Here is a 27665-nt window from a genome sequence, read left to right as displayed (position 1 = left end):
ACATGGTACCCTATGCAAAAATAGAAGCAGATTAACGCCCGTCACACGCGTTCATCTTCTCTAATAACGCACGCTTCGTTGCGCATGCGTAAACTTTGCTTGTTTGATTTGCTCGGAAGGCGTCGTACACTGGCTCAGTTCCAACGTCGTGAAACCGAAGCCAGGAAGCGTGCAGCGAGTGTCGAGGAAAGAACACACTTCCGCAACAACGGCGAGCCAAGGGACTGACTGCTCGTGCGCTTTCGACAGCGGGAAAGGAGTATTCGGACGTTTTCCATACGAACGCGGCAGCGCAAGCAAGTTTCACCTCCACCGGCTGACAACACCGGAAAAACAAAACAGGCATCCAATACCTTTTGTTTATTATTGTTCTTTCCGCACTTCCTCTAGCAGTCCATCTTTGCAACCGCTCCAAGAGAACGCGCGGGATCTCCCCTAATGGCACCCGGTGCGGTGGCTTCACCGCAACGAAGGCCAATGGCGGCCGCATGGCGCAGCGTGCTGCGCGGCTTACCTGGCTCGCGCCTGGATTCGTTGGCGCCGGTGAGCGGCCGGCCAATAGAGAGTGTTGGCAGGTGGGCCGGCGTACCTTTAACGACCTCGGAGCGCCTCCCCGGTACGCCTCCGTTCTCTCGCAAGGGCCGGTCTTCCGTTCCCCTTGCCCCCCGCGCCGGCACCAACACCGGCTCGGCAGAGTTCCTTACCGTTGCCACCTGTCCTCGGCAGTCGAGAGACGCCAACTTTCACTCGAGCCAGATTACACGCCGTCGGAGACCGGCATGAGACGACACCGTCGGGAAGCAGTGGGATTACGAGCAACCTCCCCGTCGTTGCTTCGGCCGCTCTTCTCGTGATGCGGCCGCCCCTGCTACGCTTCCGCTGCTGCTGTCGCTACAGCGTCACGCTGCTGTGTTAGTGGAGTGTTGGACCACCGTCTCGCGCTCTGTTTCATTTCTCTGAGTGCCCGACATCTCGTTCACGACATCCGTCCTCTGCCTCATCATCGGTTTCATCGGAAGACGAAAAAGTGGTAGTGTGTGGCCTTCATCCGGAGAACGATGGAGACGTACGTGCTCATCCCGAAGGAGCTCAGTCTCGTGATCGGTGACCGCACGACGTCGACGACAACGACCAACGACTCGACGACTTCGTCCGGCGATCGACCGCCCGCCAAGGAAGTGACCGCGGCCGTGTGGAGCAACAGTCGCATCTCCCGCGGCACGAGGTTCCTGCCCTTTCAAGGAACCGTCCGCCTGGACAAGCTTGAGGTGTTCGGCACGCTCGACCAGAGAGACGTGAGTGTCGTTCGCTCCCTTCACCGAATCGCTTGTTTTCGTAATCGCGGCACCGTCACTCGCTCCAATGCCGCTGCCGCCGCGGTACACATGCACGTGGTTTTCGCGCGACGGCTGCGAGCGGTTTCGCGTTGCAGTCGGCGTTAGTTACGTGTTGCCTGCGTTCGTATGCACGGGTTTCCATTGCGAAATATTGAAACTTTAGAAGTTCATACGCATGGCTAATTGGTTGACGAGATTGACAATCTTATGGTGACAGTCCTGACAACTACCGAAAGAGGTTTAAACACTCCTTGCAACTACCCAGTTGACGAGAAAACAACATGGGGAAAACGCTATTAGTTGGCAGGCGTTACTATTATAAACAGGTCACACTGATGCTCCAGAAATGTTAGCAAAACATGGTCAGCTAAGCTTTCTTTACAGACTTGTGATCGGATTGGTATATTTTAACTAATTCAGATAACACACTGCTGTAACCAATTATGTGATTCTGATTTGTAAGTGGAAAATTTTTTTCTCCTAAAACCAGTAAGTTGCGCAATCATTTCTTTTCTTCCTTTGTATTCGTTATACAGGTCTTTTTTTATATACAAATGAAAGTTCTTAACTTATTCAAGATCAGGTTTTGCAGCTGGTGGAGGGGATTATAAATGCTCTTATTCGTGTGACATCACTGGTGCTTTTGTGGCGCGGCTCAAATTTCTAAGCCAGCCGGAGGCGCCACGCTTAACCGAACTCTTGCCTAGGACCTCAATAGAATTTCCGACGATATGCGAACACGTTGTGGGTGGGGCCCACGGGAACGCTTTTTTGCTCTCCCATAGTAGAGTACCAGGTACTCTAAATCGTTAACTTTTTCTAAACACACATATGCGGCCGCCGAACTAAGATGGAACCGTCAGTTTGCGTGGGACGACTTTCAGCTCTTTGATAGTACAGTACCAACTACTGAAAATCGTTAAAGACTTCTTCTAAACACACCAATACATTTAACTTTTTGAATGCCATTCTGTGGGGCGATTCTCATGAAAATGTCCTTTGATATTGGTGTTCCCCCCGCTTACTCTCGTGAACTCGTTCACGGCGTAATTTTTGTGAACAAGGACTCATCAAGTGCGGCACCCACGGGTGGCTTATTGCTCTCGCATCGGATAGAGTACCAACTACTCTAAATTATTGAACACTTTGTCTAAACACATAATTTTATGCTATGTTACAGCACTTTGTACTGTAAGTCGTTGTTTTTAATACAAAGCGTGAACAGCTTCACATAAATTCTTGACATTTTCCAGAGTACAATGATTGTGTCAACTGCACAAGTGATAACTACATCCTTCATCGTTCAGGTGCAAAAAGGACACACTGTGAGCCGAATAAATGTTTAGTATTTTTGCAACACCTGTGGCTGTCTACTGCTGCGTGGTGCCGAAGCGAAACGAATGGAGTCGAATTTGCCCGCCCTTTCACTCATATTCCACCACAGAGCAATAGTGAGGGCTTATAACGCAAGAACGAGAACTCGTGGTAGGATCGTTAAAATGTCCCAAACATGTCACAATACTTTTTTAATGTATTTATAGCAGCTGCTGCAACAATTCTTATAGCCGTAGTTTAGAGAACCACACATAACCCAGTGCTATAGTAAATTTCACAGTAAACTAATCGATGTCTATGACAGGAGAACAAATCCTTAAAAGATCAAAGAGATCATGAACACTTTCGTTTTCCCCTTCCCTTATAGCCTCATGAATAACTAAAATGACACTAATATATTTATGCTGCGCTCTATATATGTGTGTGTGTCCACATATCACCATTCAACACATGTAGTGCCACGAGGATGTCCCAAGTATAAATGATGACAAAGTATGCAACATTTTGTTTTTACTTGGTCACCACACTCTGTCTTTGCGCATGCATAATACAACAGAGTCCTTAACGCATCCTACATGATGTTTCATCGCTCATGTGGCAAGAAATGTGAACGTGAAATCTGGAGAGTATACCTTCGAAAGACCTTGTCACACATTGAGAAGAATGCTCATGCATGACGACCTTCGTTCATGATAGCTGCACATCATCGCTGTTGATTATTGTTAATATTGTTGATAGGTGTTTCTTACGGGGCTATAGCTTTAAATCAAAGCTAATGCGAAAATGAAACCTTTCTATTTCTGGCCATAGTACGTTTCCAGTTATATCGCAGAACTTTCCTTCTTGCTTTATTCTTGAGAGCATAAATGCATCAGCTAACAGGTTCTATTTTACAAGTATGTGCCACATTCGGGGTTTTCTGTATCCCAAAAGCAGCATTTTCTCTCAAGCAATTTAGCTATACATAAGCCCATCTAAATAGTATACACACATTTTGTGTGGCTATTTTAACACATGTAGTGGATTTATTGAGGTCGTTCTGGGGTCTTACAAAACTATTTTCTTATCATCAGGTAAGCTGCATATAGTGAGAATGTGAATTAATTTTACTCACACTGTGTTCTTTAACGAGCACCTGCATCGAGGTACACTGGCACTCTTGTATTTCTTCCCCCATGCTAACCCCCCCAGTACCGTTCTGCACACTATTTGTAAATTTTATGGCACTTCCTGATATACATACGTATCATATATCAGTTACTTAAAAAATAAATATTAGTACTTATCTCTTGAGTTTAAGACAAGGTTTTCTCTCTTATTGGCGTAATTGCACTCATCCCAATATGCACCCGCTAACAAAGATATTCGTACAACAAATTGTTAATCAAGAATCAGCGCAAAGGAAAAGCGGTGATCTGCACACAATTCATAAACTGTTTATTTGCCGAAGCCTGTGAACAAGGCAGCAAATAGTAATATCAAACTGAGTCATGCATGTTATTTATAGACAATTTATCGCTAATTTGCTTTGCATTTTGTTTGAATGGATGTCGTTATCAACCTGCTAACTAGTGATACGTTGTTCCTTTACAAGCACTCGCACAAGAGCTGTGTCTTTACGCATATAGTCGCAGCTTCAGCGCACGCACAATGTTTACTTATACTCTCAGAATATATCTTGTTTCATTTTAGATGCAAAGCAGCTCTTCGCGACTAGCCTGCGTAACACTGTCCCTCCGTCTCTCCGTGCCAACGCACCGCACTGCGCTTTCCTCACCGCAGGTGTTGGGGCGGTGCCAAGTAGGTCACGCCTTCCCTACAATGCGTGGTGACGTCACTCTCTCTTTCACCTGCCGCGCGCTTGCCTCGTGTTCCCTCTCTCCCATTCATCCTTTACACCGCTCACAACGTTTGAGCTCACACTGCGTGAACTTTCTTTAGGCTCGTTAATCGGCGATGGAGAGTACGCAGGAAAGCGAGGCTTCTTCGCCCGTCCAAACATGCATGCACCGAAGCATTTTGATTTAACCTGGCCGCCCCTGGCCTTGCCAGGGTTAGCAGAGCCGATTGCGTTCGCGAATGGCGATGTAGCGCCTGCAACACCGACGAGGCCCGAGCAGGGAAGCCGAACGCAAGCGTCGGCAGCCGAAGACCAACGAAGCCAATGAGATACAAGTCAAAAACGCCGATCACGTTCGTGCGCAACATTTCGCATCTTATCAGGGTTCGTTTCGGGAAAACGTTTCTTAATGCTCTCGCGTTAAATTTACCAGAGTCTATTCTCGCCGTTTTTGGGTAGATATAAACTGTCAATCACATGTGACACATACCCACTGCGGGTATTGGCCACACGTCTGGCGGAAAGAATTCGATGACGTACGCTATGGACTGTCACAATTTATGGAAAACAAATGCTGCACTTCCTGTAAATACCAAGAGGCAGTCAAATCTCTAACTACACAACGTCTAATGTGTGCCTCAAGTGCACAGAGCAAATATAATCGGACGAGCATACACTTGCTTCAGTCGTAAGCAAAGCATTACGTCATACATCGGGCGTCTTCACAGGCCACCACAGGAACGCCCTCAAGCGTCTGCACATAGCTGAATTCACTTTTCCTCCCTAAAGCATCCTCAAATTACCATCCGAGCTCTACCAACAACTCATTCCTCCCCCCCCCCCTTTTTTTCATACTTTCTAAGCGTTCTATATTGTTTTCCTTACATAGCAACTCGTTCAAAAAAAAAAAAAAACATGAGCATATGGGGGAACTATGCCTTCGCTCAGCAAGGCTTCAAGTTTTTTTTTCTCTTGATATTTTCTTACACCGACTGTTCCAGGTATTGAACGCACACCGAAGCCTTGAGGACAGTATTCTTACGATTTCCCATGCGATTTCTCACAACGGTTATCTCCATTGCATTTGGTTGAATTTCGTTACGCCACAATAATTACTAGAGGTTGCTTTCTCTGTAGATCTCAAAGCTGCGATGAGGAACTTTGACTTTCTCTGTTGACATACCAACTTAACGCTACTAATTAGAGAGTTAAATATCTTACTTTCGTAATTTATGTTCCAAATCATGTCATTAACCATCTTAAGATGCTTGCCGCTACAGAAAAAGCTATACGGAACGCAGGGAGCAAATACCGCATTTTTTTTTTTACTTCTGAATATTTTCTACACATTTCATAAAAACTCAGTATGAGGAATTACTTTTCACTATTGCGTGAGGTTCACGGGAAGCAGACTTTGCGGGATAAAGCTTAGTATTTGCTGCGTAATTATTGAGAGCCTAAACGGCGTTACTCTTACACCGCCCTTGAAAAGCATTGATCTTGCAAACTGAAATAAATTTTATATTTTCATAAACCCTAATTCATCCTTAATTTTTATATCATTGGTAACATAACTTTAAATTTCAACAAGTGTTCTACTTAAAGAAAAAACGAAAAGTAAATCAAAAGTATGTATATTGTGATTAAGAGCGTTCTGAGACATTAAAAAAATCAGATAACAGTACGTGAGCTATACGACATGACAATGACTGACACAGATTAACAACGAATCTACACCAACGGGTTGAAAACGCGACAACGGACGGGCACTGAGAGCAAACACTTTCGACTTCCTCACTTTGCGGATCTATTTTTATAACGCCCCTTATATTTCTGAAACTCGCAACACAGGTTAAATCGGAAAAAGTTTGACGCTCCCTTCAACAGATTTAAGACAACATACTCATAAGTTGTCTTGATTTTTCTGCACTGTTACAGTGCTAACAATCCTCCAAGGGTTAAAAACGCCCTCTGACGATAAGATTAGAACCCGTGCAGCCAACATTCATTCAATATCTATCATAATTAGCGATGAACACTTTTGTTACAAATACAGTTATCACCCCTTCACTTGCGTTTTACTGACTTGTTAATTCTATAACCATGCACTAAATATTCACTATGGTATGGTATGCAACAGAACCATAGTTTCGAGCCTTTGTGGTAGCTTAATATAAACGTCTCACGGTTGAGCGTTTTTCGCATACATACGTCACGAAACATCACCACCTTTGCACAGTCTGGAAACGTACGGGTTGCTTTTTCGTCAGCACAACAGTCAAATTAAGTTAGTGGCATTAAAAAATATCTAGTACAATTGTTACCATATAGGAGACCACGCTATATAGTATATTTTTCTAAAAATAATCAAAATACTGCAATATTTACTTATTTTAATAAGTGTGCAGTGCGGTCGCTCATAGAACAAGACGAAATCTCAGAAAAGCTTTCTCAGCAGACGTATAATGCAGCCATTGCGATTTACACTGTATTCTATAATACAGTGTAGACGAACACGACCGATTTGGCAATAGGAAAACTTCCTCAGCCATTATTTCTCACTTTTTTTGGTGACTCAAGAGCTGTTGCGTGGGATATTTTTTCTCATTATACTAATATTCATTATCTACAACACCTAATAAATTTAAACAAAGCCATAGCAGACATCTGAAACTATGAAGGTAGCGTCAGTCATGCAAAATTAAGCAAGGGAATCAAACACATGAGGCCTATTATGCTGTTATAAGCATGCAAATCACGACTTTGGCTTGTTTCTTTTATGTACAAGACAACAGATTCATTGGAAAAACAAAAAAAGCTGTTGACTCACCTGCGTCACGCAATAATTGTCTGCATAATGAATATATATTTACACCTCTGGCCGGAACGTTAACTGAAAACAATGCAATAAAGTTCTCTTAGGCTCTTTCAAAATTTTAGCGACTTTTCAAGGCGCGAAAAACTTGAAGCCTTTAAAAAGTTGCAATCGCTTGTATAGTAAAAAATATACAGAACGTTACATGTGGGAAGGCAACAGAAATTGACACATGGGGCACCTATACCATTGAGTATCACTCGTTTATTTCTTTTTGCCATTCTTGCTCGTAACACGTTAATAAATTCTTCCTATTCGTAAATTGACGCACCTAAGAAGGAATCTCATTAAGTAAATCTCACTACATTACACTACACAGATACGAAGGGCTGGACGTTACTATGTTATAATGGAATGCGGACTTCTCCTTTTAAGTGTTGTCAATAAATACAACTGCAAAGTTATTGGCAACACAAAAACACACACATTCGTTGTGCCAAAAGCTGTGGAATGGGCGCATAGATTCTGCAAAACGCACAAACAACACTAAGTGTTCCAAGCCTCATAAAACATAAGTGCAAAACAAATATGGTACATTACATGCTGCTGACGTTCACTTCACTAGGGATTAAGGAATATAATTATCAAGTCATGCCATTTTTTCTTACATAACAAAATCACAGAGTCGATTTAGGCATTTCTGAAATGCTGAAATGTGATACATATTTAAGAAACCTTGTTTGTCAATCACACGTACTTGTTTGTATGTGCGAATTGGCTACGCGTCATAGCAAGTTTCAGGATCACATAAACGGCGCGGGCTGATGGTCCTTTCTTTGATTCTCAGATATCCATAAAATACTTCAATGAATCGATTGATAGAGAGTACCATTCAAATATTTTTGAAGGGTACATGCATAAAGCGCAATAAAGTAATTCTGAGCAGTTCACATAATTCGCGTTTTTGACGGTTTGAAATAATTAACACAGCGCATACAAGCATATTATCAGAAAACCTATTGGAACATGAATACAAGAAACTCATGTATGTTAAAGTGCTCAAAATTATTATCTCGTACGAAATGAACGTCCTTGTTATCTTCGCAATATTGAAATTAAGCAGCTTTCGCGTATCCTCAGGTCTACATGAAACTGAACTATAACATGCGTGCTGATAGAAGATTGGTGAGACGCCATAAATATATGGGAATAACTATTAGGGTGGGCTGTATTGATTAAAATATATGCCAAGATCCACAAATCTAGCGCACCCCGCCGCGGTGGTCTAGCGGCTAAGCTACTTGGCTGCTGAACCGCAGGTCGCGGGATCGCATCCCGGCTGCTGCGGTTGCATTTTCGATGGAGGCCAAAATACTGTAGGCCCGTGTGCTCAGATTTGGGTTCACCTTAAAAAACCCCAGGTGGTCGAAATTTCCGGAACCTTCCACTATACGGGGCCTCTCATAATCATATGGTGGTTTTAGGATGTTACACACCACATATCAATCAATCAATCAATCAATTAAAGCGTAAATTTAAAGGGCTCTCAGGGTTTTATCCTTTTCGTCAAATTGGATGTTGAAATAATAAAAATAAACACTGCGAGTATATTTATAGTGAATTAGCCGTTAAAATATATTTCAACAAAGCCTCGCCGATTTGTGAATTTCTTAACACACACCACAAACACACACACACATACACACATATGAAAACGCTTTGCGAAAATGTGAGCACGCTCTGCAGGCCAGCGTCGTACAACTTGTGTCGCTATAGACATTCTAGAGGGTATGGTATGGAAAAACGTTACTAAGATCTATTTGAGCGCAAACTATAGCACGTAACGGGCAGCTGACTCGGCGCCTATGGTAGCGTCCTTTAAATTTTCTGAGTTCGAACCACAGTAGCACTTCGGCCACAAGGCTTGTACCTTACAGGTGAACTGCAAAATTAAATCGCCAGCTTCCCTTCATCAAAAACGACGGTTTGTTTCAGCTACGCAATAAAAACAAAACAAAACAGCATACAGGTCTAAGTGTTCATTCTGCAAGCGAATGAACTGGGGTTAATCGTCAACAAGAGATAAAAGCATCTATAGTTATCACCATACACCATTATTTCCTCCACAGGACAAAAATATTCCGCCATCAATATGTTACTGAAAGGTTGCACCGGCGCATGAAAAGAAAAAGCGCCTAACCAACGGCTAGATGAGTGCATAATATCACTTTGCAGCAGCTTCTTTTTTTTTCGTCGTATACCAATACAAAATTAGTACCCGGACAATCATATATGTAAGATAAAATCAAACGTACCCAGGCCGCTGCATAAGCCGAGTCTAAATGAGTAACTTTTAATATTATTTCCAATGCCACAAAAGCAATCACCTCATACATTACACGGCTAGATCTTAATCGCTAAACTTTTTTCTTTTAAGTGAAACTGGAGCAAGATAAGCCACATGGCTATAGGCTAAAGCGGCTCATATCGTGCTGCCAGCAGCCAAAACTTTCAGCTGGCAGCCGCATAAACCACAGTAGCGCGCACGGGCGCGCGCAGAGCGCCCGTTAATCAAGTAAATCTACAGCGACCGACAAGTCACCAAGACACGTGCGCCTCGCGGAAGGCCATTCGGCGCACGGGCCAAGCTGTAGAAACGCGTGAGGCGCTGGAGCAGCAGCCACCCTCGCTCGCGCACACTTCTGGCTCAAGCATGTAAAACAAGCAGCTATACAAAAAAAACGACTTGAATAACGTTCGGGCATAGAGTGATTGATTTGATATGTGGGGTTTAACGTCTCAAAACCACTATATGATTATGAGAGACGCCGTAGTGGAGGGCTCCGGAAATTTAGACCACCTGGGGTTCTTTAACGTGCACCCAAATCTGAGCACACGGGCCTACAAGATTTCCGCCTCCATCGGAAATGCAGCCGCCGCAGCCGGGATTCGAACCCGTGCCCTGCGGGTCAGCAGCCGAGTACCTTAGCCACTAGACCACCGTGGCGGGGCGTTCGGGCATAGAGTACAAGTTATACACAGAAGCTTCAGGCGCCTGAAAGGTGTGGCACGGCACCCGTACTACGCCCGCGATTCTCGAAGTGTCACCACATCGCAGACTGCTGCTTCCTATATGGACAAGTGTGATGTGCGTTCACAAAAGCATGCACCTTGTGTTCAGTAAATCCACTGACATGCGAAAGGGTTCGCTTTGCAGGGCGGTGGCGACGCGATGACGCTTCGACAGTGACACCGCACCCTTTCGTCACCTCGCTCAGCCTTCTCTCGAATGTCCAAACGTCAGTTGTCCACCTCCGATGACAGCATTTCGAAGTAACGACGTCGTTGTCGAAGAAGGCGCGTGACACAGGCTCGATAGCGCGACAGCTTTCTGTATAGATACACGCGTGAAAATCTAAAGGTGGGAGAAAAATAGCAGAAACCGTGGGCGTAAAATGAGCCGTCTCTACGCCGCTGATCTCATGCATGCGTCAAACGAGAAACGCGATACGATTGAAGAGATTGGAATTAAGAGAAAAGCAATGCGATGGGAGGGGCATGCGTGAACGATAAAGCTATTTCGTTCTTGAAGAGATCCGGCGACGCAATTTATAAGGAAACAAGTTACGCTTAGCAATGTTTAGTTATCTATGAGATGATTGCTAAGATTTATAACGTGTATGTTATAAATTCAGTTGTGCCTATGGAGTAGTGAAGTGGGGCCACTTTGATGAACGCTATTAGGTGAAAACAAATCCCTCACGATATATAATCAGACACACTGGAAGGAAGGCCCAACTTGCAGGTAACACAATATGTTTTTTCGTTAATGTTGCTCAAATTTGAAAATTTTCGGGGTTTTACATTCAGCACAGTTGACTTTGCAAAAAAAAAAAACTAAAGGCCTGAATGATGAAATCACGTATTATGCCATTCAGGTGCTTCTCAGGTTCTTCGTGGTTTCATAAATAAACTGTGCTCAGGTCTCCTAATAGGTATATGTTCATTACCTGATTAGCCACATAATTAACACCTGACGGTATCAAACTATCTCAGGGCTCATCACTAATTTCACACCGGCCGTGGTTGTCTTGTGGATAAGGCACTCGGCTGCATGACTCCCAGGTCACGCGATCGAATCCCAGCCGCGGTGACCGTATTTTTGATGGAAGCGAAAATCCTTGAGGCCCGGTGTTCTCAGATTTAGATGCACGTATACGTTAAAGAACCCCAGGTGGCTGGAATTTTCGGAGCTCTTCACTATACGACGTCTCCCATAATCGTGTACGGTGCGTCATGGACATAGCAAGCGTGGGGTTCACCGAAGCTGAGGAAGGTGACTGTGTGTGAAGCACTTAATTGCGCGAGATGCTGGTCAGCCATCTTGTTTGGCAAAAACTACCAGCCAGCCTGGCCGGTAGTTTGGAGACGTTAAACTTCAACAATTATTATAATCGCTGATTTCACTCACTGAACGATTGTTCCTTCTCGCTTACCGTCATATACACACGCAAATGGCAGTAACATGCATCTAGTTTAGTTGTGGTAGTTTGAAGTGAACGACAGAACGTAAAATGAGGAGGAAGGGGGAATGAATGAAAACAGGACAAAAGAAAGTTTACCCTGAAATGTGTCGCCTGCGCCGTGCCCATGCACCAGACTTTCACGGATGTATAATGTTTTCAGCAGACATCGTCCTGAAACAGCGCGTTTTATAGAAAAGGCATTATCTGTACAAAATAAAAAAAAAAGAAAATGGTTTTTGCATGAATCAGCGTGGGCTCTATATTTGTGAGAAAGTGAGATCGTGTATGTAGAAGGCGTAGATTAGCGTAGCGATTTTGACCCTCTTCGTCAGGGAGCAAGAAAACTAAGGTACGATTAAGAGAGAGAGAGAAATGAACTTTATTGGGCAATCCTGCGTGGGGAAGGTGGGAGCACCGCGCAGGGTTCCGCACCCTCCTGTCTATCTGTACCTCAAAGACGGCAGGCCCAGCGCGAGCTACTAGGAGTTTGCTCCGTTCGCTTGTGCCGAGCCGTTAAGTATCGTATGTGCAGCTATTACCTGCAGCGATGAGTGAGTGGAGTGCGTTCATGCGAAAGGAGGACCATGCAATTTAACGTGACAAGAAAACTGTGGCAGTGTTTGGAAGAGGTAAACCGAGTGAAATGCACAAGAAAGCTGTTCGTAAGTGAATTAGAAATAAATGAGTTACTTCAGTAGTCACCGCTGTGTGTTAACTTCTCTAAATGGCCGGTTAGAAGGCGTAGATTAGCGTAGAGATTTCAATCAGGACTTTAAAAATAAAAAACTATTTCCATCATCTTTGTTCAGATTTCAATATGTGGTGTCATGCATGCAGGTCAGGCTGTTTCTGTTTCTAAGTATGTTACCTTCGTGCAATGAAGGAAAAACATAAGTCAGCGTTCGCGTTGGCGTTCGTTCTGTCTTTATTCTTGTTTTACGCGTTGTCGTTCCCTTCAAACCATAAAACACCAACTAGCCCAACGTTGTACCCGCTTGCAGTTGAGGTTTCAACTGCAATGTGAAGCGAACCTAGAGACACAATTATTCGACTGCGAATATCCACTGCGAAATTTCTCATGAGATCTAACATTCCAACTTCCAAACTAGTGTCTCGTTTCTATTGTAGTTTAGAAGAATTCCTTGCTGGGCAAGTTGGTGCATATTTGCAGATATCAGTTGTCACGGATATCAGTGAATATCTGCAGATGTCACAGATATCGGTGTACTTGTGCACTCGTCAGCACCGCGCCACGCGATGCGCTAAGTCATAATTCGACCTTTGATTGACGAGAGATTCGTATATAAGCCATCGAAAAAGAGCCGAGGGTATAGTATTTCAGGCTGCACGATTCTTTCCAACTGCATCCCATATTCGCAAGCGCTTCCACGCGTCATGATGCCTGTGCAGCTAATTTCTTTGATTAATAGGCTCCAGGCGCCGGAACAATAGGTCGTATACCTTTTCGGTTCCCACGATGTCTAATGTTCCAACATGTATATGAGCGGCTATGAGAACTCTCATATATATGCTTCTTCTCCAACTCAACCCACTCCCTCCGACAAAAATGAAGTAATAAACTGTCGTGCACGACTTCACATTCTAAAAGACGACAAAAATAATGAAACGAACTACCATGTGTCATCTGCGAGAGAGCTGAGCACACAATAGTTCGCGCTCCTCCTCCGCCTTTGGTACACGCACTAAGAGATAGAACATAATAGACCAGCTGCATCCATGCTACCGGAGGTAAAGAACACCCAAGCTTGATTGTTTTCTTCCATGCGTGTTCAATTTCGCGTTTTTCTCTCCCTCTTGCTGCTATTTCTTTTTTTTTTCTATTTCAAGGCGGTACGTGCGACGCGCCGCGAATATACGAGCGCGCCTTGCGAGGCAGGCGAGCGCGAAAACCGCAGGCGCGTTCGGTAGCTCACAAAGGAGCTCAGGAAGCCAGCCGCTTCTCCACCCGTCTCCGTCCCTCAACTAATTATCCGAGCCGGCAATGGGCGGGGACGCGGTCCCATCGTACACACCAGGTCCCTCACTCGTTCCTCGCCACTTTGCCGCCATCTTTTCTTGCTCTCTGTCTCTCTCATACTCATCTCTTTCACTGTCTCGCTTCTTTTCTGGTTGTTTTGCTTTCCGCGGCTTGGAGCCATTTCGAGCTGGGAACCACGGGCGAATGAGGCGGGCAAAGCAGTGACAGGGTTAATGCCGCCGATGAACTCTCCTACAGCCACGAGAGCGCCACCAAGACAGCGCATTACAAAACACGCATCCCACGTGGGATGAGGCGACCGGTGGCTGGGGCATCGCCTCAACTGTCGTCGAGACCGATGTGGTGGCTGAGAGGTGGTGGAGAGAAGAGAGAGAGAATGAAGAAGGAAAGGACTATGACGAATGGGGCAGCTTTCCCGTGGCGGTGTAAACCGAAATTCGCTCTCGATGTTTTACGTCAGTGCGCGCGCACGCAAGTTTGCCCCTCTGCATTTAACTATCTCTCCTTCGCAATGCCCGCAGCTCACCCGCTCTCTTTGTCTGCAATCCGTCGGCCCTTTCAACTATTTCGGACGATGCTTTCATGTCAGAAGAGGCTCGTTTCATCATAGTCTCTTCTAAAAGCTGGCTTCGCAAGACAGAATACCACGGACAAGGTTTATCCTTTCACGCAAAGAATGAATATAGCGAGGCAGTTTTTTCGCTTTATGCATCGCTTTTATGGAATAGACGACGTCAATTAAACTCGGGAACAATGGCATGTCCGTTTATGCTATCAAAGTTATAAACAAATGCGCTATTAAAGTTTTGTGTTGGACCCTGATCTCAGCAAGATGTTCTACTTGATTCTTAGTGTGCCCATTTATTTTGTGTCAACGCGTACGACGTTTCAAGTGTAATATTTCTACAGTATCGTAACTCATGGCTAAAAGCATTTTGCCTTACACCAGACATCTCTCGCTGCTTTTTAAAAAATCGTATTTTTCCTGTCAAGACATATCACAGTAGCTATACGTTTCTTGATCTTAATCGCGGTTCTTTCTAACTGCTAAAAGAAAATTGAAAACTCACCATGGTGAGGAATACTTTTTCTAAGCTGCACTGTATACATGTCCTGGGAAAACCGCAACGGCAGAGGGCATTTTGCAGTGTTCATGTATGAGTAAATACATTTTGTCTGAACATTTTCAGCAGAGTGTGACGTTTGGCCATTTGGTGCATAGCTTAATAAAATATTTGTTGCGCTCATAATAAATGTCAGTACATCATATTTATTGTAACATTACACAACGATTGGGTTAGGACAATGATTTTTGACGCGTGTTACAGACTTGACACTGAACATTGCAGCTTGATTTTAATTTATGACATATGTATACGAGGCCTGAACACGTGTCACGACACTCTACTTAAAGAAGAATTTTTTTCAATGTTAGATGACTTTTGATCGGATTTCAATTGGACTCGATGGCTGGATTTTTGTTGTTGTACGTTGGGCATCACAATGACGCAGTTACGGAAATGTTATGGGTGCTACACATATATCAAAACTTTGTATATACGGCAATTACATTATATACGTACATTATATGTGTATATTCATGTGCCTTATACATGTTTTACAACTGTACGATAGTTTTGGTGTCGGTAGAACTGGTAGCTGGTTACATGGAGATTGTGACAGCTCATTGCTTTATATACGCGCTATTCATAAGAACATCAATCCACATAATTAAAATACAAATTTGGCATATCCCACGTTCCTTGGGAATCGAGGTTATGCGAAAAGTGCGGAGGGAAGGTGATCATGTTGTAATTTGTTTTTATTGAGCGAGACGTTGCAAAACTATTTTAAATATATGTAAAAACGTCACACGTACAGGCGTATGCTGAACAATTGCCGATGCTTATCAAACCATTTGTTTGCACTTGTTCAATGATGCCAAAAGTGACATGAGTATTAGCAGCTTAAATTATCAGTACTGGCGGTCAACCTGCGCGGCACTTGTTGCCCATGTTGCGATTGTTCATCTCTTATTGCACGTCTTGCGGCGTTGCGCGTGTAGCCGTATGTTGTCTGGGAGCAACCAATGGATCTGAAGCGGTGGAACTCGGTTGTGTTCATAATAAAAAAACATTTTTTTTCCTTGTGCTTCGTTTGGAGTATACGTGTGAACTCGGCGCATTTTAGGCCCGTGCCGTAGGTGTCGTTTCTCCAGTTGATGGAATAATGCACTCCCGTAAGAGTATCAACAGAATCACGGCACTTTGACAGCTCAATACACTGGCGCGCTCAAGTGTACGGCGTAATCACAAGCGTGCGTGCGCCTAGTGCGCGCGTATACGTTTGCATGTATATCCGTGGCGTGCAAGTATACCCGTCCACCGAAGTCCCGTAATCGCCACCCCATATCGGAACCTGCGCTTATTATCTATGCTTCATTGGTTATCTTTTATGCTTTTGCGATACTTTATTCGGATGCACGCGCGAACGTTTCGCGGCACCCTCCTTTGTTACACGCCATACCTGACCAGAAAGCTATTGTTGCCGCCGGCACGAATGCATATAGAATATATAGACTGGATACTTTGCCGAATGCGAAGTACGCCGGGTAGTTATCTGACGCGGGGCAATTTTCAAAGCGCGTTTTCTTGCCTTGATTGCTAGGGGTGTGCGTTTCGTGTTTCGTCCTTGGTGCACCTCGTGTATACGTCACGCTTACGCAAGAAATGTGAGCTAGAAAAATAAAAAAATGAAAGATTCAAGGGCACTCGACTGCGCGCGCCGCTTCACTTGCAAGGGCCCGCTGTGATCGGTCGATGATGTGGTGCATATGCGTGCATGCGTCAGTGACGGCGTGACGATTTTGTGATAAATTGTAACCATACCACGCCGCGGCAAGGGAGGCAGCACTCTTGTTATTAGGGAAAGCAATAAAAGAATAATTGAAGTATGGTGTCCACATATATATATATATATATATATATATATATATATATATATATATATATTTATATAAGTCACCAGAAGAAGCGAACGACGAACGAGCAAACGAAAAACGATGCGTTATTGCCAACGTTACGGCCGGGGACAGCATCGTTTTTCATTTGCTCGTTCGCTTCTTCTGGTGACTTATAACTCGACCGGAATCCAGGAAGACTTCCAAGAAATATATATATATATATATATATATATATATATATATATATATATATATATATATATATATATATATATATATATATATATTAAGGAAAGAAATGTAAACCTAAGGGCTTGTTTTTCCGTGTTTTTACACAATATTAATGAGATCTAACAGACAATATTGCCAAGGAAAGTATAGGGGAAGATATTAGACCAAATTGTAATGTAAATATGAAGAAAAGTGGGTGAAAAGATAACTTGCCGTGGGCAGGATTTAAACCTGCGACCTTTGAATGACGCGTTCGATGCTCCACCACTGAGCTACCACGAAAGCTATCCCCCAGCCACTTTTCTGGGGGTTTATATGTGAATTAAACGTGGGAGTGTCAGTCAGCGCGCCACCAGCAGCCATGACGGCGAGTGTGGCACACTCTTTTGAGCCTGTTTGGCGTCACGTAGCACGTGAACTTGTTACGAGTCGGCAGCTGACCAATAGTCTCTCGTATACAACCTAAAGGCACTAAGTCTGCCAGTACGAAACCCTCGGTAATGAATTAAGGAAAGAAGTGTTAAGCTCGTTTTTCCGTGTTTTTACACGATATTAATGAGATCTAACCGACAATAATGCCAAGGAAAGTATAGGGAAAGATATTAGACCAAATTGAATATATATATATATATATATATATATATATATATATATATATATATCAGTAAGAAAGCCTCGCAACTGACAATAGCCTTAACGCTGCGAATTTGTGAGGCTTAAATGACGTACGCTATTTTATCTCGGAGCTTTTCATAAAGAGAATACGAGATTATTTAAGGCTTGCCTGTCATTACTTTGAATGCTCTACGTTCTACATAATTGGGAACAGCGCTGTTGCTGAAATCTGAAGTAGTAATTGCGAAGCCAAAATGAGAGGTCAATGTGAAGGCCCAATGAACTATAATGAAATTTTCCCTCTTTCAAAAGCTGGTTGTGGGATTGCAGATGTTCAACATATTGTAATCCTGATCGCCGCGAGTATATTTTATTGCCCACAAGCTGAGAAAAGAAAGAGCCCGCTCGTCTACTTCTTCTGAAATTAACGTCTTTTCTAACGGCTGTATTAAAATGAATTTGGTGTAATTGTGTGTCGACACTTCTGTGGTACAAGTAACTTCGAGCGGCATGGTAATTCTCTGGGGGTTGTAGTGTATAGAGTAGCCAACCGAGTTAAAGCTTGGTTAACATTCCTGCATTTCCTTTTCATTTCTGTCTCTCTATATCTCTCTTTTTTGGGGGTTTTACCCCGTCATGAGGAAATAAGCACGTTTTAAAGATACTTCTCTATTTATGATATTCCCGCACACTGAATTTCACTAAAGCTTGCGAAGTTCTCCTAGTTGGTAGGGCAAGTTTACCTGGCAGGCAATTATTGCAGTTAAAACAAGTTTAGAAGTTCTGACAATACTCCGAATAAAAGAAAGGAGTATGTGTAGATCCTTTTTGGTAGTGACTTTTCACGTATATGACAACCTTTAATTGGACTGCGTTAACTCTCTTGGGGTCACACGACTCTCAGAAGAGAGTACAATGAGCCCCGAAAAACTTTATGTGGCTTTTTAAAATTCTTAAAAAGACTCATGTGCATGGCAAGCCACTATACTCTCAAAATAGAATCAAAATACACTTTTTTTAGACTGTACGAAGGGCAACAACTTGCATTCGCCGCCTCTTATTTAAAATATTTTCTCTGACTACGATCATATCCATATACTCACGCGGAAAATGCAGGTGAAAAAGAAGTTACGAAAACTTGCTACACCAAAGCGATCTAGTACACAGCATACAGTATATAGTAATACTTTGCTTTCCACAAATGACCTTTTCGCAGTCTTTATAGTCTACTGCGTATATTGTTGGACGTTCTGTGTCAGTAACCACAGAAGAGGAAAATGATAGTCGCGTTCATTACGGTATAGCGAAGTTGCAATGTCCTCTGGTCTTTTGCATTAATTTTAGAAGCAAGTCCCAAGATAAGAAACAACGACAAAGAGAATCATGAAGTGATGAGTCAACATCAAGCGAACGTGCTATAACCTCGCAACAGGTACTAAACGGTCAGCGGTTGTTTGGATATATGTGCGGACATTTTACTCACACGCTTGCTGAGTAATGAATCTCACGTGCTTACGGTTATTCTACTGTCATCTCATACGAACCCGCTATCTGACCCCGCTGTTTTGAATGGGAGCTATTTAAAGAAAACACATAAGCATTCTATAAACAACGCCATGTTTTTGACATAGTGGTAATTTGTGTGCTCCCTACATAAGACCACAGTTGAGAACATCGCATTGCATGACGCGTGCTTTCAATCTTTTTCCGTGAACATTATAAAATACCTCCACACTCACCTAACATAAAAATTAAGCATGGAATTATTTTTGCTTTTTCTGGTATACGATATACGGGGTTCCCTGCTGAGGACAGCGCACAACTTCGGAGTTAGGCCTCGTTTTACTAGCTGGTTTTTCTCCGCAGTGACTCCCACACAGAGCGCCTGACCCGTTCGGGTTTAACGCTGCAGTATTAGGTTCAGAACGTACTTTTTCTTTCTTTCAACATTAGTGTTTGAATCGAACACGAGCAGGGTAATAGCCCACACCACTTGATGCAAGTAAAGAGAGATAAATAACTCGAATGAAATATCTTTGGTCGGGTAAATGAAGCGCGCGGACTGCATACGCTGCACTGACTGTGCAATAACCTAACCTGAGACGACGAAGCGAAGAATAAAAAGTAAAAAAACCACTCCATTATGTCGGGGCTGCAGCTTAAGCTCCCTTCTGTAGTGTGATCAAACAGAGTAAGAAAACGCGATGAGAGACATCGGGAAGGCGAGAAGCCGATAACATGCGTCAGTAAGTGACGGCGCAGCACGTGCGTGAACCGAAGCTTCAACGCGTCGGCGTTTGGTCAGCGTCGCCACCACGGAGACCACCACCCGTCGTGAATGCGAACACGTAACTCCCGAGCTCGCCCACACCCGTCGGCCAGACGGTGGGCACCTTATAGCGAGGGAACGCGATTGGGTATGTTATCCGCCTCCCTTCTGTCCATGTTGTTCGTTGTACAGATACCAACGTCCGCAGCCTTCGATGGCGCCTACGCAAGTGGCGTTCCCGCGCGCCTGTCGCGCCGTCGGCCCACAGCGTGTACCGAAAAACCGCACACGCGTATGCACGAAACGCTCGCCCAGTCGCGCTGCCCCGCCGCGCCAATTGTAGCTTCTTTCTCAGGTCAAACAACTCAGAGAGGGCCTCCCGCGTTTTCTATCTGCCCGCTTCTCGCGCGGAAACAAGCGCTCGCGAACACAATAGCCAATATGGGTAACTGCCCGCGCGGCCTTTGAGCTCGCAATGCGCGGACGGTCTATGCCGCCGTCCGGTCAAGCTATAAGCTAGCACCGCTGTTGACGCAACACCCGCGGCCGTCAAGGAGCTGTCGAGAGGGCGCATGCCGCACCAGTCGCGCGCGAGCCTTGCGAGTATAAGCTCGTCGCGCGCTTGTTCTGCATGCCCATAGAGGGAGAGAAGGATGAGTTGGGGAGGGGATACACGTGCATGCATGACGGAATTATCGACACCTGCGCGTTTCGGTTTGATGGCGTCCGGTATGTGGAGAGATCTGCCACCACTCGTGCAGATGGGCAGCGAAAAATAATGAAAACGTAGCTCTGAAGCAAACTGAGAACAAGAAGAGGGCGCAAAGTGAATCGACGTTTGTTGGAAGGTGACGGCAGAAGTGGGAGAGGAGCTGGCGGCAATAGCGACAGGAAAGCGACGACAGGGGCCCCCCTCCGGCTTTCGGTTTGGAGACCCTTTGTACATATGCCCTCGGACGCGTTCAATAGCTTGCCTTACAGTTGTACTATACACACGCTTCAAACGTGTCGGCGGGTCGGGACACACGATCGACGCTGTCCACACGGCCAGCACGCGCCGTGCTGCAGCGGTGGTTCAGACAGGGCAAAGTGCCCAGCGGCCGCTGCCGACGGGATCATGTTTGCGGAGCCCATTCAGGGTCGAAATAAGCATGCTCGCCTGCCAACGGCGCCGCGTTTCTGGTGTGCTTGATGCAGCGGAGGCCGTGATGCTGCTCTATGCATACGCGTCGCCGTGGACGAACTCTTGCGTGCGTGCAGATCTACGAGAACAGGCTGAGCTCCTGAAATCTCTCCGCTAGAGCAAACATTTCTCGTGTCAGTGGGCGCTGTTTGTTCCGCCATTCCCGCGAGCTGTTGAAGTTGTGTCGTTTTTTTTCTTTAATCGTCCGTGTCTGCTTGACGATTGTATTGTACCATAGCATTTACGCCCCAAATAGTGAGGTCGCGTTTCACTGCAGGTGTTTATTGGCACTGACTTTTTGTAGAGCCCGACTCGTGGCACTTCACTTTGAAGCCGTTTGTACCTTACCTTCTGGGACGAGTAGAACCACTTTACTCTACGTCGGAACGACAAAATACAATGATGAGGATCAAGAGAGGCGCATTTAGCTCCATGGAATAGTGCTGGTACAAAAGCAGCGCTAAGTTTTCAGTCCGCAGCTGCAGTATGCGTGTGTCCTACACATCAGTGCTTGGTAATCACATTATGGCCGGTCAGTCAGTGATCAACACCTTCAGTTTATCAAACACGTACATTTTTACATCCTCAGAGAAATAACGCATGCAGGCCTATGGATTTCCGAGCTGAAATATCCGCTTAACTTCTTTATGCACCATTCAAAAGCTTTCCCCTCATAAATATATATAGTGTTTCGCACAGGCTATAGCCGACTTGTTTGGTGATATCTTGGACATCACAGCTGGCTGGTGTCTGCTTATATGAAAAGGCATGGCGCATGTGCATGGGCTTTGTCAGTAGGTGTCCTGGAGAAAAACTTATGCATGGGGCAAGGCAGTATATAGCTTTCTAGCTTGTTATCAGCAGCTACCGCTGTTTCACAAAGAAGCCTCCTTAAGCTCCCGTTTCTGGCTCGTTTATTTCAGCAAGGATGGCTAAGCATGACAAGAAACAGTCATTACTAATGTTGCTAAGTGGCGGCTGCGGAAAGAAGCAAACCCCCACTTTCAAAAATATACTTCTCCCTCCACAGCACCACCACAGTTCCTCTCTCCAAAAACGCAAGTTCTGTTTCATGCGCTCATGAAAATGCGACATTTTATTTCTTGTGTAAGTTTTATACTGCGCTATATAACGCCTTCTCTTTCAGCGATAGCTGTAAAGAAACGGCAGCATTCCTTTCGCTTCGGTTACTTGTCTCTTTTTCATGATATATTCAACTTCGTGAAACAAAGCGCGGGCGCATCTCGCAGCGATTGTTTATTGAATGCGCCAGGCGTAATTTGATCCTCGCAAAATATCTCTGAGCCGACCCCTGAAGAACGCCGATTCGAAGCGCGTGCCATCGGTAGCGACGTCAAGTTGTGTGTTTCGCGCGCAACAGAAGGTAAACCGATTGCCATATACGAAGTCCACAAGCACTGGTGCCATTCTGGGCATTTCTGCCACCGGCACCAGGCATATCGAGCGGGCGTCTCGCGGTTGCATACCGAGCGCGGCAAACGTGGTGAGCGCCATTCCATGCATTCGCGATTCCGTCACCACGGGGCATGACGACGCTCCCGCGACGGACGCAGGTGCCCTTCGCGAGCGCAACAGAGATCCGTCATGAAGTCAAGTGCCATACACGCCCGCGAGATAGAGCGGAGCCTGCAGCGTTCCTTTCTGCCGTCGTCGCGCGCGGCTCACCCTCTCCTGGTGTTTCGTCATTGTTCACTTTCCCTCTCGCCCAGCGCTGCCGCGCGACGTGCCCACAAGCTCGACGCCATTCCTGTCGTCACCTCGAATGCTGGCTTCTGCGCAGTATATATATGCAGAAGCCACACGCCCGGCAACAGCAATTCCCGTAGGGAGAGAGGGCGCGAACGACGAACTAAATCAAGACCGGCGCAAACAATGGGACGCTGGCTCGCGCCTGACACCGCGAGAAAGTAGCGAGCGGATGGCATGGGGAGAGCCATCGACGTCGACAGTATTCATCACCGCTCGCGGGAACACTACTGGAATTGTCGCGCTCTACAGGGGAGGACACGGATGAAGGGCAGGTGACACTCGTCGCGACATCCGCGCAGCGCCGTCGGTGTAACGTACGCGCGGAATGTCGAAGTCGAAGCACTACGTAATTTGCTTATTTCTTCGTGTTGTTTACGCCGTCCCCCGCTACGCCGTCACCAATCGCGTGCAGCACAGATGCAGCAAGCATTTCTTTCCCAAGGAACTGAATACGTCTATTCGTGTATAAATAAAAAAAAAATGACCTCAACAAATCTCTGCACCTTAAGGAATCTTTAGAATTCGTTTCGGTTCCCGACTTTAAGGTAGCCTGACCATAAGCCGAAGTCGTTAAAAACACTACTGTTACTCGGCACGAAAAGATTCCTTCAATATACCTAGAGCAACTGCGTTCACCGCTAGTTGATATACATATCAGTATTTTATACGCGCGTCATGTCCCCACTTGGTTGCACTCACATATTTCACAAAACTATACAGTGTACGTCATCTGTGAAGCGCTTTGCGTCGCGTCGTTTTTCACATAAGTATAAGAGGAAGACGCGAACCGAACCGAGAAAGAGTGGGCAGTAAAAAAAAAAAAAAAAACAGGAAGCCAATTACAATTGCTTCGACTCCGAGAAGAGCGTCTTCGGAACAAACGTATATTATATAGTCGCGCGCAACGGCGAACGGATCGCCACGGCGCTCCCCATAGTTCCCAATTAACAAGGAGCCATATTTCTTTACGGGGCACACACCATACGGACCGCGAGCGGTGGCATTCTTTATTTTCGTCGTGCTCGCTCGCGCCCACCGCTCTCGATTGCCCCCGCTCGCGCGCAAAGCAATTACAAACCCATGCCACCAACGTACATACGTCTCCCGCGGGCATTCTTCGCGAAGCTCGTTGGGAACACGCCCCAATACCGTGTAACTGCCAGCAGTCGCATATATACACGCGCGGACACGAAACGATGGCTCGGCGCGAACCACTTTCTCGTTTCAATGAGAAACCACATTTCAAAAAGAGCGCTGCCGGCGTCGTTGCCATATTGGCGAGCGCATGCTCGAGCTTGTGTACACAGCGTTTGCTGCGGCGCATATTGTATGGACACAGTTGGAAACCGAGCCGACGACCCCTGGAAAGCCTCGCAGGGGGGCGAGGTTACTTGTTCGATACCTGCCCGGCCCGCGAGAAAGGCATCGACGGAAATGGTTGCGAGTTCGCGGTGGGCGAGAGAAAAATAAGCACACGCTTTGTCTGTGAGTCGTGGCTCGAAACAAAACGCTTCGCGCACATCGCTGACTGGCGAGCCAGCCAAAGGTGAAGGCATGCAACTGACAAAGGGACAGAATGATTTTCTGCCCGGCGCGATACAGCGGAGCGGAGAAATGAGAGACGGTATACTTTCGGAGAGGGCAAAGAAGGCGAGTCCCGCGGGCCGCCTCAAAACACACTTGTTGAAACCGGACGAGGCCAGCGGGGGAAGACGAATAACGTATGAAGAGAGAGAAATACGAACTCGTCATTCTTATTTCTTCTTAAATTGTCTTTGCGCGATGGAAACCAATACCGCCCGTGCCGCAGGCGTACAAGGCAAGCGATACACAGCCCACAATACGAGAACGCAACAGGTGAATCCACCTTGAATGGGCGGCGGTAATTTATCTGTGTAGCTCAGTCTCCTCAAATCCGACTATGTACGCAGAAGCGAAATCCTACACAAAAATATATTCGGTTAGCAGTGCTCTGGCTTGATGTCATGAAATGGACTTCGTTGTTGCCGTTTCGAACAGTGCTCGTTAGATTGACGTTCCAACACTCTTTCGTTGTAGCAGCCCGGCAAATGACGCAGTTATTCTTTTTTCTTCTTGTTGTTCGTTGCTTAATTGCATATTTCTGAATACTTACGTCTGCCACAGACGTGTCCTTGGGGGGGGGGGGGGGGACAAAGGAGGGGCAACGGAACAAACGCGCGTGTGTAATGGAAAAATAACCGCAGACAAAGAAAAAAATGCAACGAAATTGTGGCAACGCGCCCTTGAACAAGAGGCCGCGCTCAATTTGGGAAACCTAAGCCCTCATTCCAGGTAGTCCGGCGCGAGCTTTCGTTCCACTTGTTTGGGTGCACCGGGCCGGCGGAGCACAATGCCGGGGAACGGAAAAAGGAAGAGCGGCGAGCACGCAGAGCAAGGTAATCTTTGAATCATCCACGCTCCCGTACCGTTCGCGCAGTCTGACGCGGAGAAAGGAGAGCCGACGATGGCGTCATTCCATTGCCGCCGCCTTGACAAGCCTCGAAGACGAAACAGCCGAGTGCAATGTCAGACTGATTCGAAGATGCATGCCGCCTTCGCCGCCGCCAGCAGAGGCACGCACTCGGGCCTTTCCATCGTTGCCAGGGGAGTCAAAGATGGTCACAGGTGGAGGATCGCGAGGGGTGCCCGCGGAAAGCTCTGTAGGACGTGGGGTAGTGGGCAGCGGCATCGCACAAAAGAGCCGCGAATCGATAGAAGCCACTTTGCGACCAACAATGTTTAACCTCCATGGCGGCGAAGTTTGCACTTGCCGGCGCCATCTGAGGCCCGTAGAAATTGTGACCTTTCGGAGAATACGTGCAAATACGTCTACGATGGCCACCTTGTCGCGCTGTTCATCTCCGTTTCCGAACGTCTACGCACGCACCCCCCCCCCCTCCCCGTCGGTCCTCTGCGGGAGCCGTGCGCTGTCGAACTTGAACGCGGATATTACGTAGTGCGGACGGCGACTTTACACCGCGCAGAGGGGCGTTACAGTATTGTTCTGTAGACTTCTGTAGATGGTACAGGCAGCCTTAAGTATTCCGTCAATTTTCACAAATACTATGGTGCTTCTTGGATAAGCATAACTTAGTGTAATTCACCGAAAGCGTGCACTCATCGTTTCAGCAGCCTCAATCCGCCAACAACATGCTTAGGTCTCATTGTTGGTGGTTGTTCGTGGTAATTAATTGTATGATGTACGTCATGCCGTTAAATATTTACCGGGTTCTTCAGAGTTTTGGCTCATGACTTTTCTTTGTACGCTATTTGCCGAATATCCGCAAGTGCTTTTATCTCGATCAACTCAGCCATCATTAATGTCTTTGGACACAAATATAGCGAGACAGCAAGTTGGGCTAGTTGGTGTAAGCTCCCTCGACAAGACATAGGTAAAAAATTGGCGTGAGACGTTGTCCTTGAAATAACCTGTAAGCATTGCGCGAGTCAAATGTTCAAGAGCAAAAGGAGTCTAAAATGGGACAGATGCCATATGATCTCTCAGCCCATTGTAACCTGTTAGTAACACTACGTGCGCGATAGCACGAGAGCACGCGTTCGAATGCCTTTTATGCACCCTGTACGATGCATCTCCAATATCCAAGTAACTCAACTCCAGGTCTACATATGCATAACCTGCCATTGTCAACTGACGCCCGTGGCCTCCAATGCGGCACTCAGCAAACGATTGTTCTTCGAACCATATATAGTGCGAAGCATAGTTTCACGCTTGTTTCTAAGCAGACGCAAGGTCAAGTGCATAGATGTATATGATGTCGGTACTCGGAAGGGCGAGTTGACAAAGAGCCGGTATTAGCGTCGCCCTATAGGAGAAAGGCGAGAGCTACTAACACTAGTACTTTTGAAGTCTTTGCCGATAGTGTTGCGTGGGGGCGATATTTTTCGAGGAGGTATATTTCAGTGACGACAATGAACGCGCTTCTGAACTAAAATTTTTATTTGTTCATGAGAAAACTTGATCATTCAAAAAGGGCGTGTCTTGGGGACTACTATTTTTATTGACGCTCATTCGCGTTTGAAGCCTTTGTAAGGAGCAGGCACGCCATTTGCGAAAATCAAATAACAAGAAACAGCAATAGCAATTTTTTTAAAGCAGGACACAAGACGTCGCGTGTATACATCGCGAAGACCAAACTCACGTTATTTTCGCAGACGTTATCGGTTACTGATTACTGCCAAAAAAGACGTCTGGAATAGACCGTTCCTCTGGCTTAAAACTGCAGCTCTAGTCTCAGTAATACAGGCTCATTCCCCTAAAGAAAAGAAGTGGGTGACGTGCAAACTATCGTAGTTTTTCGCAGCTTATCCGGAACGGCAGTAAAACCTCGGCAGCAAATAATCATGGCACCTTCGGCTTGTTAGTCCGTTGGTTTTATGTCCGATTCAGCACTTGGCCCGTGGTGCCTTGGTGGGATATCAAGTGGCCGATCAGAGTAGCACGAGCCGTTATCCAGCGTCTTTCCTTATGGCTTTTCCTTGCTAACGGACATTTATTTGGGGCGTATACCGTATAACCCTAAATCCGTGCCGCGGACTTGACAATTTTCGCACATTCGTACTCAATAGTGTAGACTGCGCGTTTGCCTTCATGACAAAGTACGGATATGAGAAAGAATAATAGAACAAGAAGCCGTAGGCAGAAAAGCCAAGAAGCATAACCAGTTCCTAGTCCGGTGTCCAAATTTCTTCTGGGAGAAACATAATAAAAGGTGAAAAGGAGGAAGAAAGAGACATGAAGTGC

The 27665-nt window shown here is 45.7% G+C and overlaps 1 protein-coding gene across 1 annotated transcript in view; it reads left to right on the top strand.

Moving 5' to 3' along the window:
* Positions 1 to 693: 693 nt before the first annotated feature.
* LOC119171963 (uncharacterized) overlaps positions 694 to 27665 on the top strand; it is a 112513-nt gene continuing 85541 nt past the window's right edge. Inside the window, exon 1 of the mRNA XM_037422878.2 lies at positions 694 to 1295. Coding sequence (XP_037278775.2) covers positions 1059 to 1295 — 237 coding nt within the window. The 5' untranslated portion in view covers positions 694 to 1058. The remainder of the gene's footprint in view (positions 1296 to 27665) is intronic.

Source organism: Rhipicephalus microplus, chromosome 4, assembly GCF_043290135.1.
Source record: "Rhipicephalus microplus isolate Deutch F79 chromosome 4, USDA_Rmic, whole genome shotgun sequence".
NCBI lineage: Eukaryota > Metazoa > Arthropoda > Arachnida > Ixodida > Ixodidae > Rhipicephalus > Rhipicephalus microplus.
This window is presented reverse-complemented; position numbering and strand designations above follow the sequence as displayed.